Here is a 26,354-nt window from a genome sequence, read left to right as displayed (position 1 = left end):
ATTACAGTAATAAAAAAACACAGATGGCAGCTGTGCATGTGCACGAGCTCGTGAACGCAAGCTGTAGGCCAGCAAAAGCCTCTGGTGGCACTTTTAAAAGCCACTAACTAAATGTCTCGAAGAGACAGCACAGCTATCTCAGTCGAGACCTAAAAATTGGGATATTTTACTCTTTCTACCACACCTCTAACTCCGTCCACTTACCCAATCCACTGGTTATTCCCATTCTCTGCCCACAGTTCCCCTACTTTTTTCCCCCCACTTCAACCACTGGTTGGCCCCTCTAGGCGACCTTCAGGTGCGGGCATCTACCTTTTTCTGAAGGCTGCTGTTGCCCTTGCCTGATTTTTATTTCTTTTTCTTTTCACAGCACTCCATGATCTTGCCTCCTCACCTTCCCCCAACTCCTCCCACATGTTCAATACAAAGAAAATTAAAAAGGGTGATTTGGTTTCGCCCAGGGTACTCTCTATGCAAAGTCTAACTCTGGATAGGAGTGACAACACACCTTCAAGTTCTCTTTAAGCTTCACATCCACCATACTACAGGCTCCCAAGCACATGTGTTCCTGCCCATTTTTGCAAGGCCACGGAAAGTCACCATGCAGACTTTTCAATATGGGCCCCTTTCACACATTGCTCTGCGTGAAGGGGGCATTCCATGGGTGTTGCTGTGGTTGGAGCCTGCCACATTCCCAGATTTACAAAGTGTCGTACCTGGGAATGCGTCCGAATCCTACTCTTCTCCAGGCCTCATTTAGAAGGCAATTACCCCACCGGTGCGTCACCTTTTTTGATGCACAGGTAGCGCAGTGTGCCTGCCCATATTTACAAGGCCACGTAAAGTCGCCCTGCATGACTTTTATGGCCTGGTACATATGGGCCACTTTCACGCATTAGTATGCAGGAAAGGAGAGTTTCATGGATGATACTTTGGGTGTTCCCATGCAGCATCCATGGAACCTGGCACATTCCTTACAAAGTTTTGTACAGCCGAGAATGCGTCAGAATCCTACAACGAAGAGAAATACTTTTATTTCTCCTCTTTTTTCCTCATTCTATGCGTGCTGCATTTGGTTCAGAGGCCTCCATTATTAAGTAATTGGGCTATAATCAATGGGGTACAATTAGAGACTGAAATGACTGGGCACTGAGCCATTAACGCGAAGATGGTGGTGGCGATTTGTTCTTCACCTGACGTCTATTTGGCGTGCTCGGTGAATTGGAGAGTGTTGTAAGTAAGATTAGGTAGGCAGCAGGACACGTCTTCAAGTTATTAAGATAGATTTATTAAGAAACACATCAGAGCAGTAAACCTCACAGCTGACCAGACCATCAACTGCCAAGGCTGGGTGAGTAGTGCGCTATATAAATGCGATGATTGATTGATTGATTGATTCACATACTCAGTAGAACACTCTTAGGTACTATAGGCCAGATGTATCAAAGGGTTTTACCCATTCTGTGTCTATAGGAAAATGCCTTCATACATATGACCCTATGAGAGGTTGGGAAGATGGAAACACTAAGAAAGGACTACTGACACCAAGTAACTTCTTGGCACACTTATAGTGAATGTAAGTTAGGTTTCGCTCTTGGAAACACAGAAGTTACTCTAGCACAGATGACTAGTATCCCTACTGAATTAACAAGGGGTGAGTGCTGTTGTTCAGGACTGAGCTATCTTTACGCGTCTGCATGTGCGGGCTCCCCAAGTGGAGGGAAGGCGAGTGGTGAGGCAAACAGGAAGGAATCGTATTAGGACACATGTGTGCGCTGCTCTATTTGTCTGGAGGGAAGGCCCCGCCAGGGGTGCTGCGCCTCGTGAGAAGCCTGTCTTGACAAAGCACTCTGAAGCAGCGTGCCCTCCTAACGCGATAGCCTATTGGTTAAAAAGCTTAGCCTTCTTTCCCAGTGCCCACAGCGCAGTCAATGTGTTTAATCCCATTAGTTAACATGGTGCCTAGTCCTTAAGCAGTGGTTCAAAATGTAGCTGAGGGGCATGCAGATGGCACACAGACTGGCAGGGCGACCAGATTTTGTAAAATAAAATCGGGACATTTCACAAAAACAAAAGAAGGACTTCAAGTTTACCGACAGGTAGAGAATGACAGCGTTCGTCGTCAAAGAAATAGAAAAATAAGGCACCAAGGCTAAGTGAATACTAATGAATTGCTAGATTTAAACCCAGAAATAAATCTGTTAATTAATTAGCTTTCTGATAAGCTGGTAGCTCAGGATACACAATAAACCTGCCTTCCTCTTTTTTTTTTAGACAACCCTCGATGAAAACCGCGACATAAGTGAAATGTGCCAAAATCTGTCGGGACAGCTGGTGAAAACCTGCGTCTGTCCCGGCAAATCCGCGACGCCTGGTCACCCTAACGCGGAGGTGTGGAATCCTGATGGATTTTTGAAGTGCTAGGTACTGCCATGCTGCTCACATTCAATGACGCGTCATTGTCAGGCCACCACAAGTGCCCAGGACGTTTTCGGGGTCCCGTGGGGTGTGAAGCAGTAGGAGACATGTTCACCCACAAGGCGCGGTTCTGGGGAGTCACCCAGGGATTGCGTGAAACCAGTAATCACTGTAGCGCCTTGGGGTTGCCCCCTCGTCTCCTCTTAGGGATCGGAACGTCACGAGGGAACATTGGAGCATGGGAGCCCCCTAGATGTATGAACACGTGCCTCCCTTTCCAGGGTGGGCAGAACCCAGCCTGGGGTCTCCGCGTCTGGCAGTCTCATGAGAAACCGACCGAGGGAGAATGCTCTTAAGACTCTAAAATGACGAGCTGTAATTGAATCTCTCCGCTGTACACCAGATACCGTGGGGATTAGCTCAGTGGCACTGTGGTTCCCACTCCCCGCTGCCCTCGCAGCAAGAACGCCCACCCCTTCGCTTGGTGCAGATGTTAGGTGCCCTCAGCCCCAGATGGGGCTCCTGGGGAGGGGAACACCCCCCCCCCCCCCCCCCCCCCCTTCTCCGCACACTCCTTTCTCCTTTTCTGGCATTCTGCGCCCTTCCGTGGGATGCCGGGCGGGTAGATGTGAACCTGTTGGCGGTTTAATTCCCTTAAGGGGCGCTGAGCACATACCACAATACCCCATCAACCTGCCTCCCTCCCGCCACCAAAGTAGAGGGTGGGAAAACACGACCAAAGTCACGGGTATTACTAATGAGCGCCCGAGCCCCACCCCCCTGCCCAGGCGAATTCCTGGGTGACACGTTATACGCAGAGGGCTCGATTCCTCCGAGTACCTTGGGGTGGGCGAGAACCAGGGGCCTACCGTCTCAAAATCTGTCTCATAATCACTTGGAGTGTGAGCAGAAGGGGGCAGTATAACACCGCTTTCACCGGGGGCTGTGGCGGCTCCGTGATGCGGCCCCTTCATTCATTCATCTGCAGGAATACATCCGATTGTAGTGCGTGTATGTAGCGCTTACTACGCTTGGCGAGGCGTATATAAGATACTCCAAAAACATTACTTTACGAGCGCGTCATTATACACCGGTTTGCTCAGGGCCGGCTCTAGGCTCATGGTGGCCCTGGGCAAGGAGCGTAGGCCCGGAAGAGGGGGTTCAGGCGGGCGGAGCACGCAGGCCAGTAGAGAGGGGAGGGGGTCAGGGTGTTTAGAAGTGGAACAGAGCCGGAGGCCGCCAAATCCCTGCCAGGGGGCACCACGCAAATATGTATCCATCCTCAGAAGATTAATATATTAAGAATATATATTGGCGTGGTGGCCCTGTGCAGGTGCACAGCTTGCACATGCCTAAAGCCGGCCCTGGTTTGCTTGTAAGACAACGCAGGGGGTAAGTCCCCGCTGCAAAGATTTGCAAGTAATTTTCAGGACACGGTTTCACATTCTGAATGGCAAAGGGTTTCTGCCCTTTGTTTTTCCACGTTCGAATAATAAGAACCGTTGAGGTCGATTGTGCTGTGTGAAAGTAGCAGGAGAAATAATCAATTTGTGGCCCCAGTTATGGAAATGGTCAGTATTATTAAACTCTCGGACAGATGTATTTCCGTTGGTCTTAAATATAAAGATGTAAGGCATTTTATAAATGATGCTCTTTGAGAGTTCAAAGGTCATCGCCTTCTATTTGTAGACATCTTCCTGATACATGAATTGACGTCAATGCGCTTTGTGAGGATCCAGTAACCAGTTGTTAATGACTGTGATTAGACGGGATTGAGAGTCCTTGTGTTTGAAGTTCAGTCTGCTGGCAAGATTGCTCAGTGGGTCAATGCGCTTGCTGAGCAGAGCTGCAGGTCATAGATACAGCTTTTTGGACTGGTTGTCTGGGCCAGTGGCAGTGCAAAGCTGCACTGGTACCCAACTGCCTGACGCAGGTTCAGTGTATGTAATTCGGTTCCTTAGCCTTGTGGACTATGATCGAAACCGCGGGACACGTGATACATTATGGCTCATCCATAAATAGGAAAGTGGGATGTAAGTGTGGGGACCAGACGTGCAGGGTCAGAAAACATACCTTATATACCAGTGAGACAGTTATTGATGGGAGATAAGGATTTACTGGCCTGTTTGGTCTAGGCCCAGATCTCTGTACTGGGGTGAATGTATGACATTGTTCTGCATTCTGTCCATCAATCGTTCTTTTTGCATTTGTCACCGAGTGGGACGGGTATGCCCAGACGTGGATCCTATGCTCTTCATGCCACTGGAGTCAGGCTATCCTGGTTGATGAGAGGTGAAACTCAAAACCAGTCCTTGGATACTTGTTTCCAGTCCAGGGAGGGTCTGGCCTGGCAGTTCGATCTGGAATAATCCCATTGGGCGCAGGGTCAAGACTGATTTGCATATGGATGGGTTCAAACTGGAATGGCATGGGGAGCAAAAAAACAATGGCTTTAGGCCCAGATCTCTGTACTGGGGTGAATGTATCACATTGTTCTGCATTCTGTCCATCAATTGTTATTTTCTCATTTTTCTGTCTGTTGCAACACATGCACTAAGGCCTTCTTTAAGAAATGACCAAACTATCTCCTATTATGAGCTGCGGAACCTCAGTTGATATTACTATTATCAGTATTTCCTCAGGTGATAACACCACTCGAAAATACCATGAACAACAAAATGAATTCTTAAGTGACTGCAGATAAAGTCAGCCAGTTAGGCCCCTTATAACTCTGTTTGCTTCAACACCGTAGAGACAGCTCAGGCTCCACTACTTTCTTGCTTTTGCACAATAAGTACATAAAGGTGGGCACCAGACAAGTATAGTCAGTATCAATATATGTACAACCAAGGCAAAAGGGGCATGAAATTCATCAATCCTTCAATGAAAATCAATATTCCAAGCAGTATGCTCGTATATCTTCCATTCTTTCTATACCACACATAGAAAATCCTTTGGGAGTTTTTTAGTTGAACAGTCAATTCTGTATTTATTTTTCCATCCAATTTCTCATTAAAAAAAAAGCTCAACTCAATCTAGCCGACGCGTTTCGTCCAATGTGGACATCATCAGGGCATAAAAACTTATGACAATCACACAGCTTTAATTTCCATGTCGTGTGCCCATCCTTATTTTACTATAGCCTTGTGTCTTAGGAAACATAAATTTTGTGCCGCGCTCCCTTCTCCAGTATCCGATGCTGTCATTTGTTCATTTCCCACCGGGAAATTGGGTGGAAAAATAAATACAGAATTGACTATTCAACTCAAAGACTCCCGAAAGATTTTCTTTGTGTGGTATATGAAGAATGGACGATATATGAGCATACTGCTTGGAATATTGATTCTCTTTGAAGGATTGATGAATTACACTCTCCTTTTGCATTGGTTGTAGTTTTGTTGTTCATGGCCCAGTGGCGGTGCGACCACATAAAGTAGAGCGTTGTCAGAGCCTTGAAACAAACTTCCCAGAACGTACACCAGTGCACACTTTGTTTACTGCCCTCACTGCTAGTCATTGTGTATAGTCTCAATATATCCCTTCTGTTTCCTTTAACCGCTTAACCGCTGCAGCAATTCCACTGAGGTTTGATGAGGTGGGTGGGGCCGCTTCAGCCAACGGATGTGCGCAGCATGACAAAGGTAGTGCTCATGACGGCCGTTGGCCGACAGATGCATGGAAGGGGTTAAAATCATTGTACGTTTTGTATTTTATCACAGCAGAGACACTGGTGTCAGAGACACATGGGTTTCCTTAGCTATATGATCAGCCTGCAGTGCAGGAAAGCCTCTCTGGGATAAGCGACTCTCTGTCACTGAGGACTTCATGCTCCAGTCCCTGGCCTCCATTTAACAACTGAAAGCTTTGCAGTTATGCAGAGACTGCCAGCTCCACAGGAGAGGCTGCTATGTCAGGTGTAGGAATCTCACACAGATGTGTTGATTTTCTTTGTGTCCTAGTACTTTCATTTGCAAATACACGTGTGAGCACGTCACAACAAGAAGTTAAGCCACCAGCCCTGGTGGCTCCCAGCACATCCATAGACAAGAAACCATCAGATTGGAGAAAAACACAAGACAACCAGCATTTTCCATTTATGCAGCCTGGACCTGGAGGGACTACCCTGTGTCCATCAGGACTACCCCAATGCAGCTAAAATTTAGTTGTCAGCACCTCTTTAAGAGCGCTAAATCACATTGCATTAACAGTCCATAAACCAAGAACCACTCCAATCCCTAAGTTACACTTGTCTTCGACCCTGTTCAGCCTTCTACTGTCTTTTGACTAGGTACGCAATATAGAAATAGCGCAGATCTACACACTCCTACAAAACATGTCAAGGAAAGCCGGAATGCATGAGTGGCTCCCACCTGAAATGAGCCGCCTCGAACACGCTGCTGGCCAATCTTCAGTGAAGGAAAACCCATTTGGCCCATGCTGTGGGCGCCTAGGCACCATCATAAGCCTTACGGGTCTCTTGGCTGCCAGTGGAGGAAGATACGCCATTTAGGCCCATTCTGGTTTTTTTTCGAAGCATCCTCTGCATATGCCCTTGCAACTCTGTCACCCCAGCTTAGTGCCAGGACAACCTGTTGCTGAGCGAGCCTCATGCCTCTTTATCGAAGCAATACCAGCACAACGTCTACAGCCACACCAACGCCCTGGGGAAAAGGGGGCTTGTGTAGTTGAGCAGTATATGTTTAGGATTCGCTCTTGTCTTGCAAACTACCCTCCACAACCCAAAGCAGAGTAACTGTGTTTCACTGGGGTTAGGTAAGCCACAGGCACAAGATGTAGACATTTTGTTGGCTTTTGCTTGGACAATTGACTTTTTACCACAATTTGTTTCCAAGGCTATGATCCGCTATAGCCATTTTGGCAGTGCAGTGAGCTGCTAAACTGCTAAGCACAACAGGGAATAAGGGTCAGAGGGAAAATATTTAAAGACCTACCCAGGGTGAAGTCCCCCAACCAGTTAATGTAAGAAACAAAAAACACACACTGACTATAAGGGTATCAACTCAGGTAGTGAGGAGGTAGACTAGGTTATTCTGATCCTAAGCTTCTCCCTTATCCCTTTCTTTACCTTTTCTAGAGCGGGGCCTCATATTATCCTGAGCAAGGTTCCAGGAGAGGTGAGGTTTGCTCCCTGTACAATACAGGTTAGTACAAAGTGGTTATTAAACTAAAGTAACCTTAGTACAGAATGGTGACCTATAAGCACCCTTTCAGTTGGGATTCATGAAAATCTCCCTGTTTTGTTTTCATGAACAGATAAAATCGACACTGGTTGATCCAGAGGATTGAAAGATACTTATCATGACACAGTTGTATCCTTTAATTGATTTAGTTATGTTTCACAATTTTTGATACGCAGTAGCAAACGTTAAGGACTGTGGCCCTGAAGAAAGTCGTGGGATTTGGTTCCCCTTAGGCTGAAACTTGTTGGCCGAATATATGCAGTTATATGCTTAGACTGTATCTTTGCAGTGTTCTTGTTTTTATTAAGGGAGTGATCAAGTTATATTAAAGTTTTGTATTGATCTCCTATCCTTTTTTAACCTCACTACACTTTAATTTTTTTGCACTGCATGGGACACACCATTCCTATTTGGATGACCAAATGAGAATATATGATCTACATCTGACGTTGATGGACATCCAACTTTTCTCTGTATGGGTCTAGTCTATATTTGAAGTGAATCCCAATGCATAGGTCGCTGGTTGTGGCACCCCATGAGTAAACTTTATGTTGCATAATATCGGCAAATGTTCACAGACATGGTTAGCAGTGTGTACCTTTGTCGTTTTGTCGTCTGGAGCATACTAGGCCCTGTTTTAGACCCCCAGTGTGTGTTTTTGTTTCTTACAGTGCAGTGAGCTGCCTGTTCGCTACTGAAGGTGTGGATGCAACGTGCAAGTCACAGAATAGAAACTCAGCAAGGATTACTCAACTTATTGTCCTGCTATGCTTCAGGGCATAGGATCCATAGCTATTGGGTGAGTAGGACATAAGTTACTTTTTGTGAAGCTCCCTGATGCCCATGTAGGTTGAAAAGTGCTACACATGCCAACTTTACTGTCCATTCTGCCGAGGATAATTTAATTTTAAGATCATCACGGGGTCTTCGCAGGGAGGCAGGCTGACACATACGGAAATCTAGAGATTCTGCGACAGGCAGTCAGCCACGGCCCATGCAGGTAAGAGCGGTATGGCCGGGGGTGGGGAGCGGGATTTCGAAAGACAACGAGGGAAAATGTATTAATTATTTATTTTTCTCTTGTTGTAGTCTGTCGAGATGCCCCCCCCCCACCCGGCCCCACTGCCCCACCGCTCTACCTGCAGGGGCCACGGCTGTAAGCAGTCCCGATGAATGGTGTGCAGGGCTGAGCTAGAATCAGTCGCATATCAGATGTTGATTCTTTGTCTACAGAGCCAGAGTTTTGTGGTCTTAACTTAATAATACTGGGGCTTTTATGAACTTTGAAACAAGCAACTCCACTGGTAATTTGAGGAGGGGTGAGATTTCCAGTCAAACGCCCACTGTTGCTCAAAACCCGGGAAACTGCCTTCTTCTCTTAACATTATTGCAAAGAGTGGTGTCAACACCAACATAATGTACAGCACGGTGCAAAAGTTAAATAAATACACCAATGAAATGCCAGGGGCCAGGCAGCATATACCTGTTTACACCTGCATGAAGTACCTTGCCTGACCAGGGAAGGGTGCCCAACCAATATCACCTTAATGACCTTTGAGGCTCCAGCAAGAAATATTTTAGGGACCCCTGTTCTGCAAATTGAAGATCCATGATGCCAAACACTATTGAATTATATGTTATAGGATGAGATAGACACATTGACAGAAGAACGAAAGAGTGAAAGTTCACTTTGGCAGAAGCCACTTGGAAGGAGAGGGCCCTGGGCATTTGCCCACTTAGCCCATGACTTGCAATGTCTCTGCAACCAACTTGACCGGCCCTGCTCTCCTTTAAAGCTCTGGTGCTGCAAGTGTACATTGATAACCATGGGAGATGTAGAAAGATAATAGCAAAGCAATGGCACCTAGCCCAGCCCTGCTGAATATCAAGCTGTCCTTATTCCCCCTTGGCTGGGGCAATGAACTGCCACCACTTGGCTGCAAGGAGAACACCTAACAATCAGAAGGTGGAGGAGATGAAAGTCTAAGGGGCAGCCGCGGCCGCTGCAGGTAAGAGCGGTGTGGCGGAAGGGCCGGGTGGGGGGATTTCGAAAGTCTACCACGAGGGTCATCACACTGCTCTTACCGGCAGTGGCCGCGGCTGCTTCGGGCTGCCATGCAAGACACCTAGGGCCAGATGTAGGTCACCAAATACCGGTCGGGAACGGCCGATTTCGGCCGTTACCGACCGGTATTTCGTGATTGAGATGTAGGGTGCCTGAATTTTACAGAATCGGTAAATTTACCGATTCGGTAAATTTACCGAATCTGTAAAATACCGAATCAGTAAATTTACCAATTCGATAAATCTATATGTAGGTGGCACTGCAAACAGTGCCACAGGCCCCTAAGAATTCGTTACTTACCATGTAATACTATTGCATGGTAAATAACGAATTCCTGTGTACATGCACATCTGTGCATGTACACCTGTGCCATGTGGCACACAGACATGCCCTAAGGGCATGTATGTGTGTCACATGGCACACAAGCCAGAAACAGGGGTGCCACAGGGTGTCAAAGTGACACCCTGTCCCCCTTGGCAATTCGGTATTTTTACTGATTCGGTAATTACCGAATCGGTATTTGCCATTGATTCCTATGGGCTTCAAGGCCCATAGGAATCAATGGCAACTACCGATTCGGTAGTTACCGAATCGGTAAATACCGTATCCTATCGATTCGGTATTTGTTACCTAATAATTACCTACATCAGATTTACCGATTCATGAATACCGAATCAGTAAAATTCGGTATTTATAAATCGGGAAATCTGATTTACCTACATCTAGCCCCTAGTGTGACAGCGGGTTCAACCTCACAGGGGCGCTTCATAAGACGGGTATCTTTGGGGACCTCAGTCTCTTCTTTGATTGTTTGCAGGGGGGACACCACAGGTCTGTGGGTAAGAGGCGGCAGGATGAGGGTTGGGGGAGGAAAAGAGACATGCATGGTGAACACATGAGGAGCAAGAGCGTGAGGACATGAGGTGATCTGGAAGGAGAGATGTAGGGCGAGCGCCAGATTGTGGTTGAAAGAGGACGGGTACAGAGGGAGGAGGAACAGAAGGGGTGGTGTGGGTGGGGGTAAGTAAGACCCTATAGTGCAAGCTGCACTTTAGAAACTGCTTTCCAAGGCATGAAGAACCTCCTCACACCGCTGTGAATTATCAGTCTATAGACCAATGCCAGACTCTTCTTGAAGGCAAAGAAGGGGCTACCATGACAGTGAGACATGCGCATCCCCACCACTCGACCTTATTTGGAAATCGCCAACCTCCTTGCACTCACCTTCGCCCCCAAACAAATTGAATGGCACTCCCATAGCTTTCAGTGGGATGATCCTCCCTGAAAACGTACCTCAACCTCCAGATTGTTCCCCATCACTGTTGAAGACAGCGGGCACACCCCGCACCCCAGAGAATCCCACCACTGCACTCTCTGAAGACACAAAGGTCGAGCCTCTTGGCACAGGGAGGCAGCATGAAAACAGGAAGAAGAAGCACAGAGTGGGTGAGACCCTGAGGGGGGGCAGCATGAAAAGTCAAAGAAAAAGCCCAGAGTGGGGTACACCCCCAGGGAGAAAGCATGAAAACAGGGCGAAGAAGCGCAGAGTGGGGGAGCAGAATGAGAACAGGAAGAAGAAACACAGAGTGGGGGACACCCCCAGGGAGAAAGCATGAAAACAGAAAGAAGAAGTGCAGAGTGGGGAGACCCTGAGGGAGGCAGCATGAAAACTCAAAGAAGAAGCCCAGAGTGGATGACACCCCCAAGGAGGAGGCATGAAAACAGGGAGAAGAAGCACAGAGTGGGGGAGACCCTGAGGGGGGGCAGCATGAAAACTCAAAGAAGAAGCCCAGAGTGGATGATACCACCAGGGAGAAAGCAAGAAAACAGGGAGAAGAAGCACAGAGTGAGGGAGACCCCTAGGGAGGTAGCATGAAAACACGAAGAAGAAGCGCAGAGTGGGTGAGACCCTGAAGGGGGCAGAATGAAAACAGGAAGAAGAAGCACAGAGTGGGGGACACCCCCAGGGAGAAAGCAAGAAAACAGGGAGAAGAAGCACAGAGTGAGGGAGACCCCTAGGGAGGTAGCATGAAAACACGAAGAAGAAGCGCAGAGTGGGTGAGACCCTGAGGGGGGCAGAATGAAAACAGGAAGAAGAAGCACAGAGTGGGGGACACCCCCAGGGAGAAAGCAAGAAAACAGGGAGAAGAAGCACAGAGTGAGGGAGACCCCTAGGGAGGTAGCATGAAAACACGAAGAAGAAGCGCAGAGTGGGTGAGACCCTGAGGGAGGCAGCATGAAAACACGAAGAAGAAGCGCAGAGTGGAGGGAGACCATGAGAGAGGCATCATGAAAACACAAAGAAGAAGCGCAGAGTGGGGTACACCCCCAGAAGGAAGCATGAAAACAGGAAGAAGAAGTGCAGAGTGGGGGAGACCCTGAGGGGGCAGCATGAAAACAGGAAGAAGAAGCGCAGAGTAGGGGAGACCCTGAGGGGGCAGCATGAAAAAAGGAAGAAGCTCAGAGTGAGGGAGACCCCCAGGGAGGTAGCATGAAAACCGGAAGAAGAAACGCAGAGTGGGGGAGACCCTGAGGGAGGCAGCATGAAAATACGAAGAAGCGCAGAGTTGGGGAGACCCTGAGGGAGGCAGCATTAAAACACATAAGGAAGAAGCGCAGAGTGGGGGAGACCCTGAGGGAGGCAGCATGAAAACTCGAAGAAAAAGCCCAGAGTGGGGGACACCCCCAGGGAGGAAGCATCAAAACAGGGAGTAGAAGCACAGAGTGGGAGAGACGCTGAGGGGGGCAGCATGAAAACAGGAAGATGAAGCGCAGAGTGAGGGAGACCCCAGGTAGGTAGCATGAAAACACGAAAAAGAAGCGCAGAGTGGGTGAGACCCTGAGAGAGGCAGCATGAAAACACGAAGAAGAAGCGCAGAGTGGGGGAGACCATAAGGGAGGCATCATGAAAACACAAAGAAGAAGCGCAGAGTGGGGGACACCCCCAGGGAGGAAGCATGAAAACAGGAAGAAGAAGCGCAGAGTGGGGGAGACCCTGAGGGGACAGCATGAAAACAGGAAGAAGAAGCGCACAGTGGGGAAGACACCGAGGGGGGGGGGGGGCAGCATGAAAACAGAAAGAAGCGCAGAGTGAGGGAGACCCCCAGGGAGAAAGCATGAAAACAGGAAAAAGAAGCCCAAAGTGGGGGAGACCCTGAGGGGGCAGCATGAAAACAGGAAGAAGAAGCGCAGAGTGGGTGAGACCCTGAGGGAGCAGCATGAAAACAGGAAGAAGAAGCGCAGAGTGGGGGAGACACTGAGGAGGGGCATCATGAAAACAGAAAGAAGCGCAGAGTGAGGGAGACCCCCAGGGAGGTAGCATGAAAACAAGAAGAAGAAGCGCAGAGTGCGGGAGACCCTGAGGGGGCAGCATGAAAACAGGAAGAAGAAGCGCAGAGTGGGGGAGACACTGAGGGGGGCATCATAAAAACAGAAAGAAGCGCAAAGTGAGGGAGACCCCCAAGGAGATAGCATGAAAACACCAAGAAGAAGCGCAGAGTGGGGGAGACCCTGAGGGAGGCAGCATGAAAACATGAAGAAGAAGCGCAGAGTGGGGGAGACCCTGAGGGAGGCTGCATGAAAACACTAAGAAGAAGCGCAGAGTTGGGGAGACCCTGAGGGAGGCAGCATGAAAACTCAAAGAAGAAGCCCAGAGTGGGGGACACCCCCAAGGAGGAAGCATGAAAACAGGGAGAAGAAGGGCACAGTGGGGGAGACCCTGAGGGGGCAGCATGAAAACATGAAGAAAAAGTGCAGAGTGAGGGAGACCCCAAGGGAGGTAGCATGAAAACACGAAGAAGAAGCACAGAGTGGGGGAGACCCTGAGGGGTGCAGCATGATAACAGGAAGAAGAAGCGCAGAGTAGGAGAAATACTGAGGGCGGGCAGCATGAAAACAGGAAGAAGCGCAGAGTGAGGGAGACCCCGAGGGAGGTAGTATGAAAACACCAAGAAGAAGCACAAACTTTGTGAGACCCTGAGGGAGGCAGCATGAAAACACGAAGAAGAAGCACAGAGTGGGGGAGACCCTGAGGGAGACAGCTTGAAAACGCAAAGAAGAAGCGTAGAGTCGGGGAGACCCTGAGGGAGGCAGCATGAAAACACAAAGAAGAAGCGGAGAGTGGGGGAGACCCACAGGGAGGAGGCAAGGAAACACAAAGAAGAAGCGCAGAGTGGGGGAGACCCACAGGGAGGCAGCATGAATATACGAAGAAGAAGCGCTGGTTGGGGGAGACTCTGAGGGAGGCAGCTTGAAAACACGAAGAAGTGCAGAGTGAAGGAGGCCCCCAGAGAGGAAGCATGAGACACGAAGAAGAAGTGCCGAGTGGGGGAGACCCACAGGGAGGTAGGATGAAAACACAAAGAAGAAGCACAGTGTGGGGGAGACCCTCAGGGAGGATACATGAAAACACAAAGTAGAAATGCAGAGTGGGGGGGGCCTGAGGGAGGCAGCATGAAAACACGAAGAAGAAGTGCAGAGTGGGGGAGACCCTGATGGAGGCAGCATGAAAACCCAAAGAAGAAGCTCAGAGTGGGGGAGACCCTGAGGGGGGCAGCATGAAAACAGGGAGAAGAAGCGCATAGTGGGGGAGACCCTGAGGGAGGCAGCATGAAAACATGAAGAAGTGCAGAGTGAGGGAGACCAGAAAGGGAGGCAGCATGAAAGCATGAAAAAGAAGCGCAGAGTGGGGGAGACCCTGAGGGAGGCAGCATGAAAACACGAAGAAGAAGCGCAGAGTGGGGGAGACCCTGAGGGAGGCAGCATGAAAACACAAAGAAGAAGCGCAGAGTGGGGGAGACCCTGAGGGAGGCAGAATGAAAACACAAAGAAAAAGCAGAGTGAGGGAGACCCTGAGAAAGGCAACATGAAAACACACAGAAGAAGCACAGAGTGGGGGAGACCCTGAGAGAGGCAACATGAAAACACACAGAAGAAGCACAGAGTGGGGGAGACCCTGAGAGAGGCAACATGAAAACACACAGAAGAAGCACAGAGTGGGGGAGACCCTGAGAGAGGCAACATGAAAACACACAGAAGAAGCACAGAGTGGGGGAGACCCTGAGAGAGGCAACATGAAAACACACAGAAGAAGCGCAGAGTGGGGGAGACCCTGAGAGAGGCAACATGAAAACACACAGAAGAAGCACAGAGTGGGGGAGACCCTGAGAGAGGCAACATGAAAACACACAGAAGAAGCACGGAGTGGGGGAGACCCTGAGAGAGGCAACATGAAAACACACAGAAGAAGCACAGAGTAGGGGAGACCCTGAGGGAGGCAAAATGAAAACACGAAGAAAAAGCGCAGTGTGGGGAGACCCTGAGGGGGGCAGCATGAAAACACGAAGAAAAAGAGCAGAGTGGGGGATTCTCTCAGGGGGGCAGCATGAAAAGACGAAGGAGAAGAAGCACAGAGTAGGGGAGACCCTGAGGGAGGCTGCATGAAAACATGAAGAAGAAGCACAGAGTTGGGGAGACCCTGAGGGAGGCAGCATGAAAACACGAAGAAGAAGCGCAGAGTGGGGGAGACCCTGAGGGAGGCAGAATGAAAACACAAAGAAAAAGCGCAGAGTGGGGGAGACCCTGATGGAGGCAGAATGAAAACACGAAGAAAAAGCACAGAGTGGGGGAGACCATGAGGGAGGCAGCATGAAAGCACGAAGAAGAAGCGCAGAGTGGGGGAGACCCTGAGGGAGGCAGAATGAAAACACGAAGAAGCAGAGTTGAGGAGACCCACAGGGACGCAGGAAGCAGGGAGGGCGGAAGAGGGGCCGAGAGGCAGCACGAGTCTGCAGAGGGAGCATCGAGGAAGAGGTGACCCGGGGAGCCAGAGAGGAGGCTGAGGGAGGCAGAAACAGAGGTACAGCAGAGAGCAACGCATAAAGGCTAAATCTCAGACAAGGTCAAGAGAGGTGGGAAGAGCAAGAGATGGATCAGAAATAGAGGGAGATAAACAGAGGGAGAGCAGTGGAGTGACAGGAAAGCACAGCTGTGTGACAGAGAAGCGAGAGAGTCAGGGGCATGAGGAGGTGAGGAAAGATGAGATAGAGAAAAGTAATAGGGTCAGCAGACACAAAGAGGAGACACAGAACGAGGATTGGAAAAAGACAGCTAAGACAAAGCAGACAAGAGTGAGAACGAGGGAAGAGTTATAGCAACGAAGTTACATGAGAGAGATAAAAAAAGAAGAGATAAAATTAGGAGAGTACAGGAGAAATGGCAGGAGACAAGGCGGTGAGATGGTGAATTGTAGAAAAGGCGATGTGAGAAGTGCAAATTAAGAGAGAGCGAGGACAGGAGTGTGGGGGAAGAGAAAGAAAGGGGTAGCAAGAAAGGATAAAGAAGTAAGGGGAAGACAGAGCGAAGAGGAAGAGAGGGGATGTAAGGAATGTGGAAAGAACAAGAAACGTGGAAACGAAAGAAGGTGAGAAATAGAAAAGAGAACCTCTGTGGCAGGAGGATCAGAGATGTCGAGCAAATTAATAGAAGAGAAGCAAAGGGAGAAGGCAGCCAGTCTGTCTCTTAACACCAAACACCTTTCAGGGCTAGACATGTTGCTAAAAATGCTTGTTTTAATCAATGATACTTTATATTTACACTGATATGTTTCTTAAGGAATATTCAAGTAAACATTTCCAATAATTTCTGGTATAATCTCTAGCTTTTTGTTTAACTATACACAAACGTAAAATAAATAAATTGTACACAGAAAGTATCCTTGTACCATCTCTACAATACTATATGCACTTAAAAAACTTTCACTCACTTATAAACCTCTTCTTTAAAACATTTCTTTCCTTAATTAACAATAATTATACATTTAAAAAATCCTAAACAGCTTTGTAAATTAGTAGGGGTATTGGAAAAAGTCCCTTTTTAGAAATCTGAAGATGTCAGATATGAACACGAGAAATTAACATCTTAAAGGGATAAAGTTCTGCTAAAAAAGTATTTTTTCCTTGAAAGGGATTTGGGGTGTGACACCCTGGTGCACAGTCCCCAAGCCCCTAAAAGGCTGGAAGTGCTTTGACAATAGACCCTTTTCATTACCGTGTTGGGGTGTGTTTAAAACTGTGGTCCTGTGTCCTTAAAATATAGATCAACAACCCCAGGACACCTGCATCATTAATGCTACTAATGTCTCTTTAGAATCTATATATATACAAGGCAGACGACCTTTGTGTACCTAATTTGTTAGAAAGCTATACATATAGTATAAAAATATAACCTCTGATTTAGGCGCTGGACCTTAGCTGCTGGACCGCACCGCAGTTCCTCTGTTTTTAATTCCATCTTCAAATAAACATAAAAAATAAAATAATAGCAGTCAACAGTGCAAGGGGTAGGGGAAAACACTTATTTGTGTCAGTCCTTTTTCCCCAAAGGGGGCAGTGAGTAGCTGTCCAGGGGGTAGTTCTGTTGCCTTCTCCAGCAGGGGGCGATGTCAGGTAAAGAAATTGACCCATTGGACTTCACTGGAGCATTCCTTCAAGGAGCAGGTCTTGACTTAGGTGGGTGTGCCTGATCACTGACAGCACAGTCACGGTGGCCCTCCACTGGGCTAGCTGGCACACCTTTTCTGGGGCTCCGTAGCTGGGCTAGAAGACACTCCTGCTCTCCGACAACCCGGTTGTGTTAGCAGATGCACCTCCACTATGATCCTCTGGCTGGGGCAGGAGACCGGCACGGTGGCCCGCTGGTTAGGGTTGAAGGTGCGCCCACATGTTTGCCCGTAGGCTGGGCTAGCAGGGGCGCCTGCACGGTGGCCCACAGTTTGGGCCGGCAGACCCGTTTACAAGGTGGCCCTCAGGCTAGTCTCGCAGGTGCCCCTGCACTGCGGCCCTCCGGCTGGGCTAGCAGCCACACTTGCACTCTGAGATGATGGGGTACTGCACAGGGATCCAGGTGCAGTACTTCTGCCTGGACCAGCCCTGGCAGTACCAACGCAGGAAAGTCTTGGTGACTGACTTGATGGGCTTGCAGAACATGCCCTCTGGAAAGGAGCACGACTTCTCGGCCAGGCAGTTGCCTTCCTTGATGTAGCGGGGCCAGAAGCGAAGCCCCAGGTCCTTCCAGGTGTAGACCACCGGGCAGTACGTGTAGGCCCAGAGCCACTGCAGGAACTTCCGCCTGGCCTTCTTACCGATCTTGAGGCGCCCCCCATAGGGGGTTTCACCCAGGTCCAGTTTCTTCAAGTCGCTTGGCACTGGCCCGGGCCCCTTGAACTTCTGCAAGGGGTCTTGGATGGACAGGTTGACCTGGCCTGGCAGCGCCACAGCCATGAAGCTTGGGTCAAAGTTGCTGCCCAGCTTCTTTCGCAGAGTCCTGTCGTCCAAGTCCTGCTCCTTTGGGTCGTGCTCAGGGTCAGGGTGCTCAATGATGTCCTTGACAGGCAGGTTGTCGCTGGGCGAGGGCCGCAGGCGCAGGAATGGCTGACAGGAGCCTCGCTGGAGCCAGAGCAGGCAGAGCAGCAGGGCCTGCAGCAGGACGGCGCTCTTCATGGTGCCCCCCCAAAGAGGTGGCCTGGTGTCCCTCCCGGCCGGCCAGGCGCCCTTCCTTCTCGTCTCCGCAGGTGCCTGCAAGCTCTGGAGGAATCCCGCGCACTTGCCGGCTCCAGGGGATTCAGGACAGGCAGACAGGCGGGCCGGAGAAAGCTGTTACTTTAAATAACCCACAGAAGGCTGGCTTGTGTGACATACACACATACTTGAGCGCCCTTTTTCCTACGCCAGATACTGACGGGCCAGGAGCGTCGGCGGCGCCGGCGCCAAACTGTTCGCGATTTGATTTGGACACTTCTATGGCGGACTATCTATCACGCGAGACTCCCGGCACTTCGCTCCACAAACTCCCGCCAGATGGAGGAAGCGGCAGACGGAACCACGTTTTTCGGGCCTTGCCGGAAGACAAGCGTTCAGTTCTTTGCCATAGTTAACTGCAAGCGCCTCAACTTTCCAAAAAGAAACTTGGGGGGCATGTCCCCCACCTTTCTCCCCCTTTCTTCAACGTTCTCCTCTGTGGCGCGCACACTCTCGCTCTCTCCCAAAAATTCACAGCGGGCTGCTCCAGATCCCCATGGTGACAGCTGGACTTAGACCCACGACAACTTGTCTAGACTGCGTGACAGGGTCTGGCGTGAGATTGGAGCCCGCGAATAAAAACCTCTTTTATGGAGGTGACTACGAAAGGCAGGGGAGAATACAACTGTTCACTGTACCAGCATTCCCAACATCACCCCAAAAAAAAATAATTGATGAAAAAAATCCTGCAGGCTGTTCCCTTATGTGGGAGGATACCGGAGAAGGCAGAGAAATTAGCCGAGCAGGCTAATGTGGCAGGCACTCTGCACTCTGGCGGGCTGCAGACAGAGAGAGAGAGACCCCTCAGACAATCCCACAGTCCCAGGCCGGGTGCAGAGAGGGGATCATTTTCTGCATTAATCCTTTGGGGGGCCCCAGAATCTGTGCGGCGAAATGTCACGTCCTGGAAATTCGCCGAACTTTCGCGGCGGTCCACAGCCAACTTTCATAAACTCCCCCAAAAACGCAAATGAAGCAGGCGGCGTGTGGTTCTCAGGCTGAGAGCGGGACAGGGAGTTCTGCCCTTCTGGTTCCCGTCTCGATCAGTGCAGCGACGGGTTCCCTGGAAACGAACTTTCCTCACTTTTGTGCCTGGCCGGGGGTGGTGGCAGCAGGAATGCCTTTTGGGTGCAAATGAGCCTGTTAGTAGAAGACGGGGGAAGCGGCAGCAATCCACTCGGCAAGGCGAAAGCGATGGCAGGGGTGACGCAAACGCCCCGAGGAGGGGGGCAGGGTGAAGTGTTGGTGCTGGGGCTGCCCCGGCTGAGGCGAGGCTGGGGACCGGCGTCTCCCCTCGCTGCACAGCGCTCTCACGGATGCTGCTGGGGAAAGGTCTGCGCTCTGGTACTTGTCCGTTCTCCTCTCTGGATGTCACGCGCCCGCGGGTGCTGGTCCTGTCACCCCAGATACGATGCGTGACGTTCGCAACTCTGTGGGGACTTGGGTGGTGTTAGGTGCCCCGTTGGCTGTTCCTCTGCCCTGCCCCGTGCGTCTACCTGTCCCCGTGCACTGGCAGGATGCACACCTCTCTCACGGACCCTGGCAGACAGCAGAGCTGCCCCTCGGCTTCCAGCAGTGCGGATGCGCTTATCACTACAGGTGTGTGGATGTCGCTCTCCCTCTGGAGCCCAGCAGCGTGCAGGTCTTGCTCTGGCGTCCAATACTGCGAGATCTCTCTGGCGCCCAGAAGTGCGCAACTCTACTCCGTGATCTGATGCCAGGCAGGCTGCAGATGACCCGCTTGCTCCCGGCAGTGCACAGATGCCCGGTCTCATCAATATGTAGATATCAGGACTCAGCAGCGTACAGATCTTCCGCCAATGCCCAGCAGTGCACAGATGCCTAGTCTCAGCAGCGTGCAGATCTCTCGTCAGTGCCCAGTAAGTGCACGGATGTCTGGTCTCAGCAGCGTGCAGATCTCTCGCTAGTACACAGATGCCTGGTCTCAGCAGTGTGTGGATATCAGGTCTCAGCAGCGTGCAGATCGCTCGTCAGTGCCCAGTAAGTGCACGGATGTCTGGTCTCAGCAGCGTGCAGATCTCTCGCTAGTACACAGATGCCTGGTTTCAGCAGTGTGTGGATATCAGGTCTCAGCAGCGTGAAGCTCTCTTGCCAGTGCCCAGTAGTACACGGATGTCTGGTCTCAGCAGCGTGCAGATCTCTCGCCAGTGCCCAGCAGTGCACAGATGCCTGGTTTCAGCAGAGTGTGTGTATCAGGTCTCAGCAGCGGGCAGCTCTATCGCCAGTGCCCAGCAGTGGACAGATGCCTGGTCTGAGCAGTGTATGGATGTCAGGTCTCAGCAGCGTGCAGAGCTCTCGCCAGTGCCCAGCAGTGCACATATGCCTGGTCTCAGCAGCGTGCAGATCTCTCGCCAGTGCCCAGTAGTGCACGGATGGCTGGTCTCAGCAGCGTGTAGATGTCTCTCGCCGGTGCCCAGCAGTGCTCAGAGTGCGTGGCGCTGTGCAGACCCTCTGCTGCTCCCGGCTGCTTCTCTCCTGTGCTTGCGCGCTCTCTCCGTCTCTGCACGGTGTGTGCGAGGCTCCTCGAACTCCCAAGTTAAATATCCCCCTCTCATGGTGTGAAGTGTCAACGGGGACTGCCCACTGCTGTCACTTTCACATTCCCCCACCTCGGTGCACAGTGGCTCACGTGCCCACGGGGTCCTAAAGTCCACAAGCTTTTAGACCAGTGCCTCAGGACGCGCCAACCCCACCACGAATGAGGTTCACTCAATGTAACTATCCACAAACACATTGTATTTAAATATGAACACATTTCAAAAAAAGAAACCGGGAGTTTTGAGACGAATCCTGAAGGCTTGGAAAAAATACCCCGCAGTTTCATACGACTTCAGGAAAACTTCATAGGTGCACTTTTGTAAAGAAATGTGTGCTTTTTCCACAAAGATCCATAGGCAGGCTGACAATTTAATACCCATTTCGCAATTGCCTGTCTTTTTCAAGGAAATCAGCACACTTTCTCAAATAATTACTTGTACTTTTCAACGATTTCTCTGTACAATTTCAAATTATTGTGCGTTGTATTCGAAAGGAGTTTGAACACTTATCTAAAGAAATCTGTATGGTTCTCACATGATGGTGTGCACTTTCCAGCGCATCCTGCACAGTCTTAAAATATTCTCTCAGGTTATTTTTTTGTAATTTTTTTAATGAATTCTGTTCAGCATTTCAGTGCATGCCATGTACTGCCTCCAAATTTCTGCACATTAAATTGAAGAAAACTGCATAACTTATGTCACCCTCATCTTATAATGGATTATACGCATTTTGTACATAAAAAAGAACTGTTCTTTTTCAAAAAGATATTTTTTGGGGAGGGGGTGGAGTAAATTTGCTACATCTAGACATGTTTTGAGTATTTGAGGGGTTTTGTGGAGAAGAGGTGCAAATCCAGGGGCACAGACTTTTAGTTTTGAATAATTCATTATATAATTTCAAATACAAATCTCTGCAAAGGACTCTGCGTTACTGGAGCCCCCGATGTAATTTCAATGCATTGTCTACTAGGGGTTCAATGATTCTATCATGGGACTGGGTCCATTGGTGTTCCTGCGGAGTAAGAGCATCATTCAAGATTATCCACTTGCTGTGGTAAGTAGTGCATTTTCTAAGACAAATTGCATATTAGATAGTTTCTCTGTTTCAGGCATAGGGTTTAAGCTGAAGCATGCTGTTGAAGAACCGGGCCTTATGGGCCTGGCAGCGCAGGGCATGCCTTAAATCTCCGAGTTCACCTGCATTGTCGGACAGAGACACAAGGCACTCTGTTAGGCGTAGAAAACCAGGGTTATTAGCTGCAGCTAAGCACAGCTGTCCCAGAAGTACAGAGTAGGTTCTTAGGAGACTGCCACTTTATTCCGTGGCGCACAATCTTTTATCGCACACATATTTACAACGTATACTCCCAATTCATACAAGGCTAGCCAATAGGAAAAGTTGAAAAACAAGCTATCAAGTGTCCCAAATACGCCCTTCTTTCAGACCCTGTGTGTCACCCCTCCCCACAAGTTAATCAGTGCTAGTGCCTACAATCCAATTTGCAGGTGGCAGGACGTATTTGTGTGCCTCAAAGGATAGTTGTGTAACAAGAGAATACAAGGAGCGAATAGCGAAGGCCAGTCGGATAAGATAAAGTAAAGAAAGAATAGGGAGAGCCAAACAGTCAGTCGAGACAGGGATCAATCAACCTAGACATGGATTAGTGGACTCGGCCAGACCCTGACATCAGTTTTGTAAAGAAGGGCAGGGGGTTACTTTTTAACGAAGAGACACGTAGCAGCTTGAAACGGCAAAAACACTCCGTTCGCTGTGCTGCCTGAGTGAGGGCAACACAAAACGGCGACGGGACACAAAATGGTGGCCGAATACGGGACGAAGTCGAAAACCGAAGAACCTCTGACCCTCCTTTTGCCATTACTCAGGCAAAACACAAAGGACTCAAGTTAGTCTGAGTCAATGTCAATGGCCATGAGGTCGTCGAGCTGTTGCTGCAACATCATTTTAATGTTCTCTGTTTTCTGTGACACAGGCCTTGAGACACACATGGTGCCACAAAGACCGCAGATGGCAGGGCCACACTGTAAACAAAGTCAACAAGAGAAAATGATGGCCAAAACCATTCCAAGGAAGGTTAATACCTTCCATCCCCATGTGGACAGTAGTCCCCAAAACCATCCCATCACAGACCAATCTCCTGTGTCCTGGTGAATCGACTCGGAAATTACGTGCAATTTAGAGATGGCTTGGTATACCGTAGGGGCATTATCAGGAATATAAATGCAGCAACTAGACCCAATCAATTTACAGACTCCTCCACGATCTGCAAGAACAATATCTAGAACCATCCGGTTCTGCAAAGTCATAAGGCAGTCCGCCTGAAGTTCTGCTGTTAGATTACTCAAGGCTCCAGAAGTCACATTTATGGTAGCCTCAACAACACAAACTAACTGTCTAATGTTTCTGCTATTGGCCATTGGTCCCCAGAAGGGAAGGAACCCTTTGAAAAAGTCCCCTCCCTCTTGTCCTGCTGTGTCTTTGGAATCGATAACCCCTCTGCCATATCTATTTCTGTGATGACCTGAAGGAGCAGTGTATGTCTGAGGGAGAAGAAAAGCCACATAACACGTTCCTGAAAAGTAGGTGTGGAGCCACGTGTAGGCTCTGTCGTGGCAGACAAAGTATGTGCCCTGAGATGGCACTAACGGTGAAGAAATCTGGGATGAATAGATGTATGTATGGGAACAAACACTCTTTTCCTGTTGATTTTTAATATTTTGACCATTTATCTGTAAACACAAATTACCTCGATGAGGTATGGTCCAAATTGGTGGGGATCTCTTTCGTCTAGCCTTATCTGTGCGGCTAGTAACGTAACGAGTCACGTTCCAACCATCATACGCTCGTTTGTCATCAACGGGGATCTTACCACTTTCGGCAATTCCAGCCATTTTAGTCATAGTTCCTTGATAAAGGGAATAGTGGCATTCCCTTTTTCAAAGAACTATGACTAAAATCTGCTCCACCACCATATGGACCAACAGGAGGATGTCGAAGTTGATTCTGGTATACATTGGAAAACATGGCCAAATAGGCCCAAGCAGAACCTTCGTAAGAAAATGGAAGGACTAAATATGGCATCCCTTTCTCTGTGTTATGGGGCATGAGTCCACAAACCCAACAGTAAGTAGTATTGACTGCCAGTTGATGCTGATGCAACAGCTGGATGAATGAATTGTTAAAGTATTCTGTTCTCCTAATTTCCTCATGCTCTGGGAGTGTATGGAACTGATGCGGGGAGGCAGTAGTGGAAAAAGGCAAAGAAACAGAAGTAGGAACACGTGCTTGCTGCATAGTGTGAACAACCCAACCCACACAAGCCAATAGAATACATGAACTTATTAAAATGCACAAGGTTATGCCACATGGACTAAACAACAGTTTCTTATATTTACTTTTCATTTCTTGCTTTTTATCATTCTTTTCCAATTTGATATCCATTCTCTAAAGCATTGCTCACTGTAATCTTCCTAGATCTAGATCACTTAGTTGTGATTATTAGCCGTCCTATGACACTGCAAGTCCTGCAGACCTACTGTCACTACTCAGGTCACAGCCTAAGACTCCTACCGTGACCCTGCAACTTGATGGGTAGTGAAAAAGAATGTCTCTTAAAAGTGTAACCAGAAAAAGGAAAAGAAAGAAAAGTTCAATTGTTCTTCATCAGTCTAGGTCTCAGGTTGTACCGGGTCTTGTCAGGTACTGTTTGCTCTCAAAACAAAGTCTCTGAGTTTGTTGTGTTCAATCGCAGATGTGATGGTACAGCTTCTTGCAACACGTCGTCGTCTTCTTTTTCAGACCTCGTCCGATCCAGACGTGCACTATTGAAAGGTACTAACCGAGGGACCCTACACCCTTGCGGACCCACTGGTCAAAAGGCAAAGGCAAAAGTACCCTTTTGCAGTGCACGCCATGGATCCAGTTCTTCTTTCCGACGACCTTTACTGCTGTACGTGTCACCAAAAGAACTTGCCAAGGCGGCCCCCAAGAGGTTCCAGATTCTTCTTTTGCTGAAAATTCTTCAGGCAAACCCAGTCTCTGGGTTGGATGGAATGACCTGGGTCTGTGGAGGCCTCCGGCAAATCGTTTTGAACCTGTTGATGAAGAACACGCAATTTAGTGGTGAGGTCATGTATTTAGTCAATCAACATGGGATACGGAATATCGGAATACTTTTTAGGTCGAGGGACTCCCCAGATGTTCGCTGGGCGCCCAAAAACAACCTCGTACGAGCTGAGTCCTATGCGAGAGTGTACAGCTGTTCTCGTAGATAGGAGTGCCAAAGGTAAAGCATCAGGCCAAGCAAGACCCGTGCTGGCCTGAATCTTTGCCAGTTTGAGCTTGAGAGTGCCATTATAGTACTCTACCAAGCCTGCTGACTGCGGGTGGTTTGCCGCATGGAATTTCTGCCTAATACCAAGACCCTCACGCACATTCTGCATAATTTGGCCTACTTATCACTTCCATTGTCACTCCAGACAATTCGCGGCAAATTAAACCTCGGGAAGAATTCCTTCAAGAGGGCTTTGGCAGTGGATAAAGCAGTATTGTCCTATAGGGGGTAGGCCTTTATCCATCTGGAAAAGGCACACACCACCTCCAGAACATACTTAAGATTGTTACAACGTTCCATATGAATGTAATCGATTTGTAATACCTCAAAAGGATGCGTAGGGGGAGCAAAATGACCTGCCGGAGTTGGGGTTCACTTTCCTGGATTATGCATCAAACAAACGATACAATGTTTCACCACCTTCTCCGCACATTTAGGGATTCCTTCATTCTGCCATACTGGAGCCAGAAGTTTGCATATCCCTTTCGCACTGATGTGGGCTGGACCATGCGCCATAGTAACTACAGGCAGTACATAGGCGTCTGCTAACAGCCAACGCTGGTGTTCTGACAATTCCGTCCAACACCCTGTCGCGTCCAACATTCCTGTACTTTCCCTCCACTTACTCAATTCCTTCTCTGTAGCATCTTCTTGAATCATTCTCACACTTTCTATTGTGTCCTCACACATTCCTCCTTCTCTGACCCATCTTGCAGGGCCTGCAACATACATGCGACTTGTAGCGTCTCTCGCTGTTTCTTTCGCTACCTCGTCTGCAAAAGCATTCCCACGACCCACATCATCAGTGATCCTTTTATGTGCACTACACTTTACAATTGCTATCTGGGTAGGCAAAGCAAGTGATTCGAGAAGGTCAGTTACTAACTGACCATGCTGTATCTTAGTCCCATGGGAAGTAAAGAATCCTCTTTCCTTCTACAGCGACCAAAACTGTGAGCCACGTCAAAGCCGTACTGGCTATAGGTGTAAACATTCACTCTCTTTCCCTTAGCCAATACACACGCGCTCGTCAGGGCAATCAGCTCAGCTGCTTGGGCTGATTTCTGTCTAATGCTTGCTGTCTCCACTACTAGTATACAAGGTGGTAACAGCATAGGCTGAAGTTGTCTCGCCATTGGGAAGTTTGAAGCAAGACCCATCCACCCATAGGATCCCATCCGGGT

The 26,354-nt window shown here is 49.1% G+C and overlaps 1 protein-coding gene across 1 annotated transcript; it reads right to left on the bottom strand.

The window, feature by feature from the left end:
• Positions 1 to 16,233: 16,233 nt before the first annotated feature.
• On the bottom strand, positions 16,234 to 20,778 carry LOC147685368 (noggin-2-like). Its single transcript, XM_086941290.1, has 2 exons — positions 20,200 to 20,778; positions 16,234 to 20,102 (listed from the first exon to the last, which is right to left on the bottom strand). The coding sequence occupies exon 2, from the start codon at positions 18,180 to 18,182 to the stop codon at positions 17,535 to 17,537; it is 648 nt and encodes a 215-aa protein (XP_086797416.1). The 5' UTR covers positions 18,183 to 20,102; positions 20,200 to 20,778; the 3' UTR covers positions 16,234 to 17,534.
• Positions 20,779 to 26,354: the final 5,576 nt, after the last annotated feature.

The sequence above is a fragment of the Lissotriton vulgaris genome, chromosome 10 (genome assembly GCF_964263255.1).
Source record: "Lissotriton vulgaris chromosome 10, aLisVul1.2, whole genome shotgun sequence".
Lineage (NCBI taxonomy): Eukaryota > Metazoa > Chordata > Amphibia > Caudata > Salamandridae > Lissotriton > Lissotriton vulgaris.
This window is presented reverse-complemented; position numbering and strand designations above follow the sequence as displayed.

Excerpts from the sequence above, each read along its gene's own strand:
- LOC147685368 (XM_086941290.1), bottom strand. The coding sequence starts at position 18,182 with ATGAAGAGCGCCGTCCTGCTGCAGGCCCTGCTGCTCTGCCTGCTCTGG.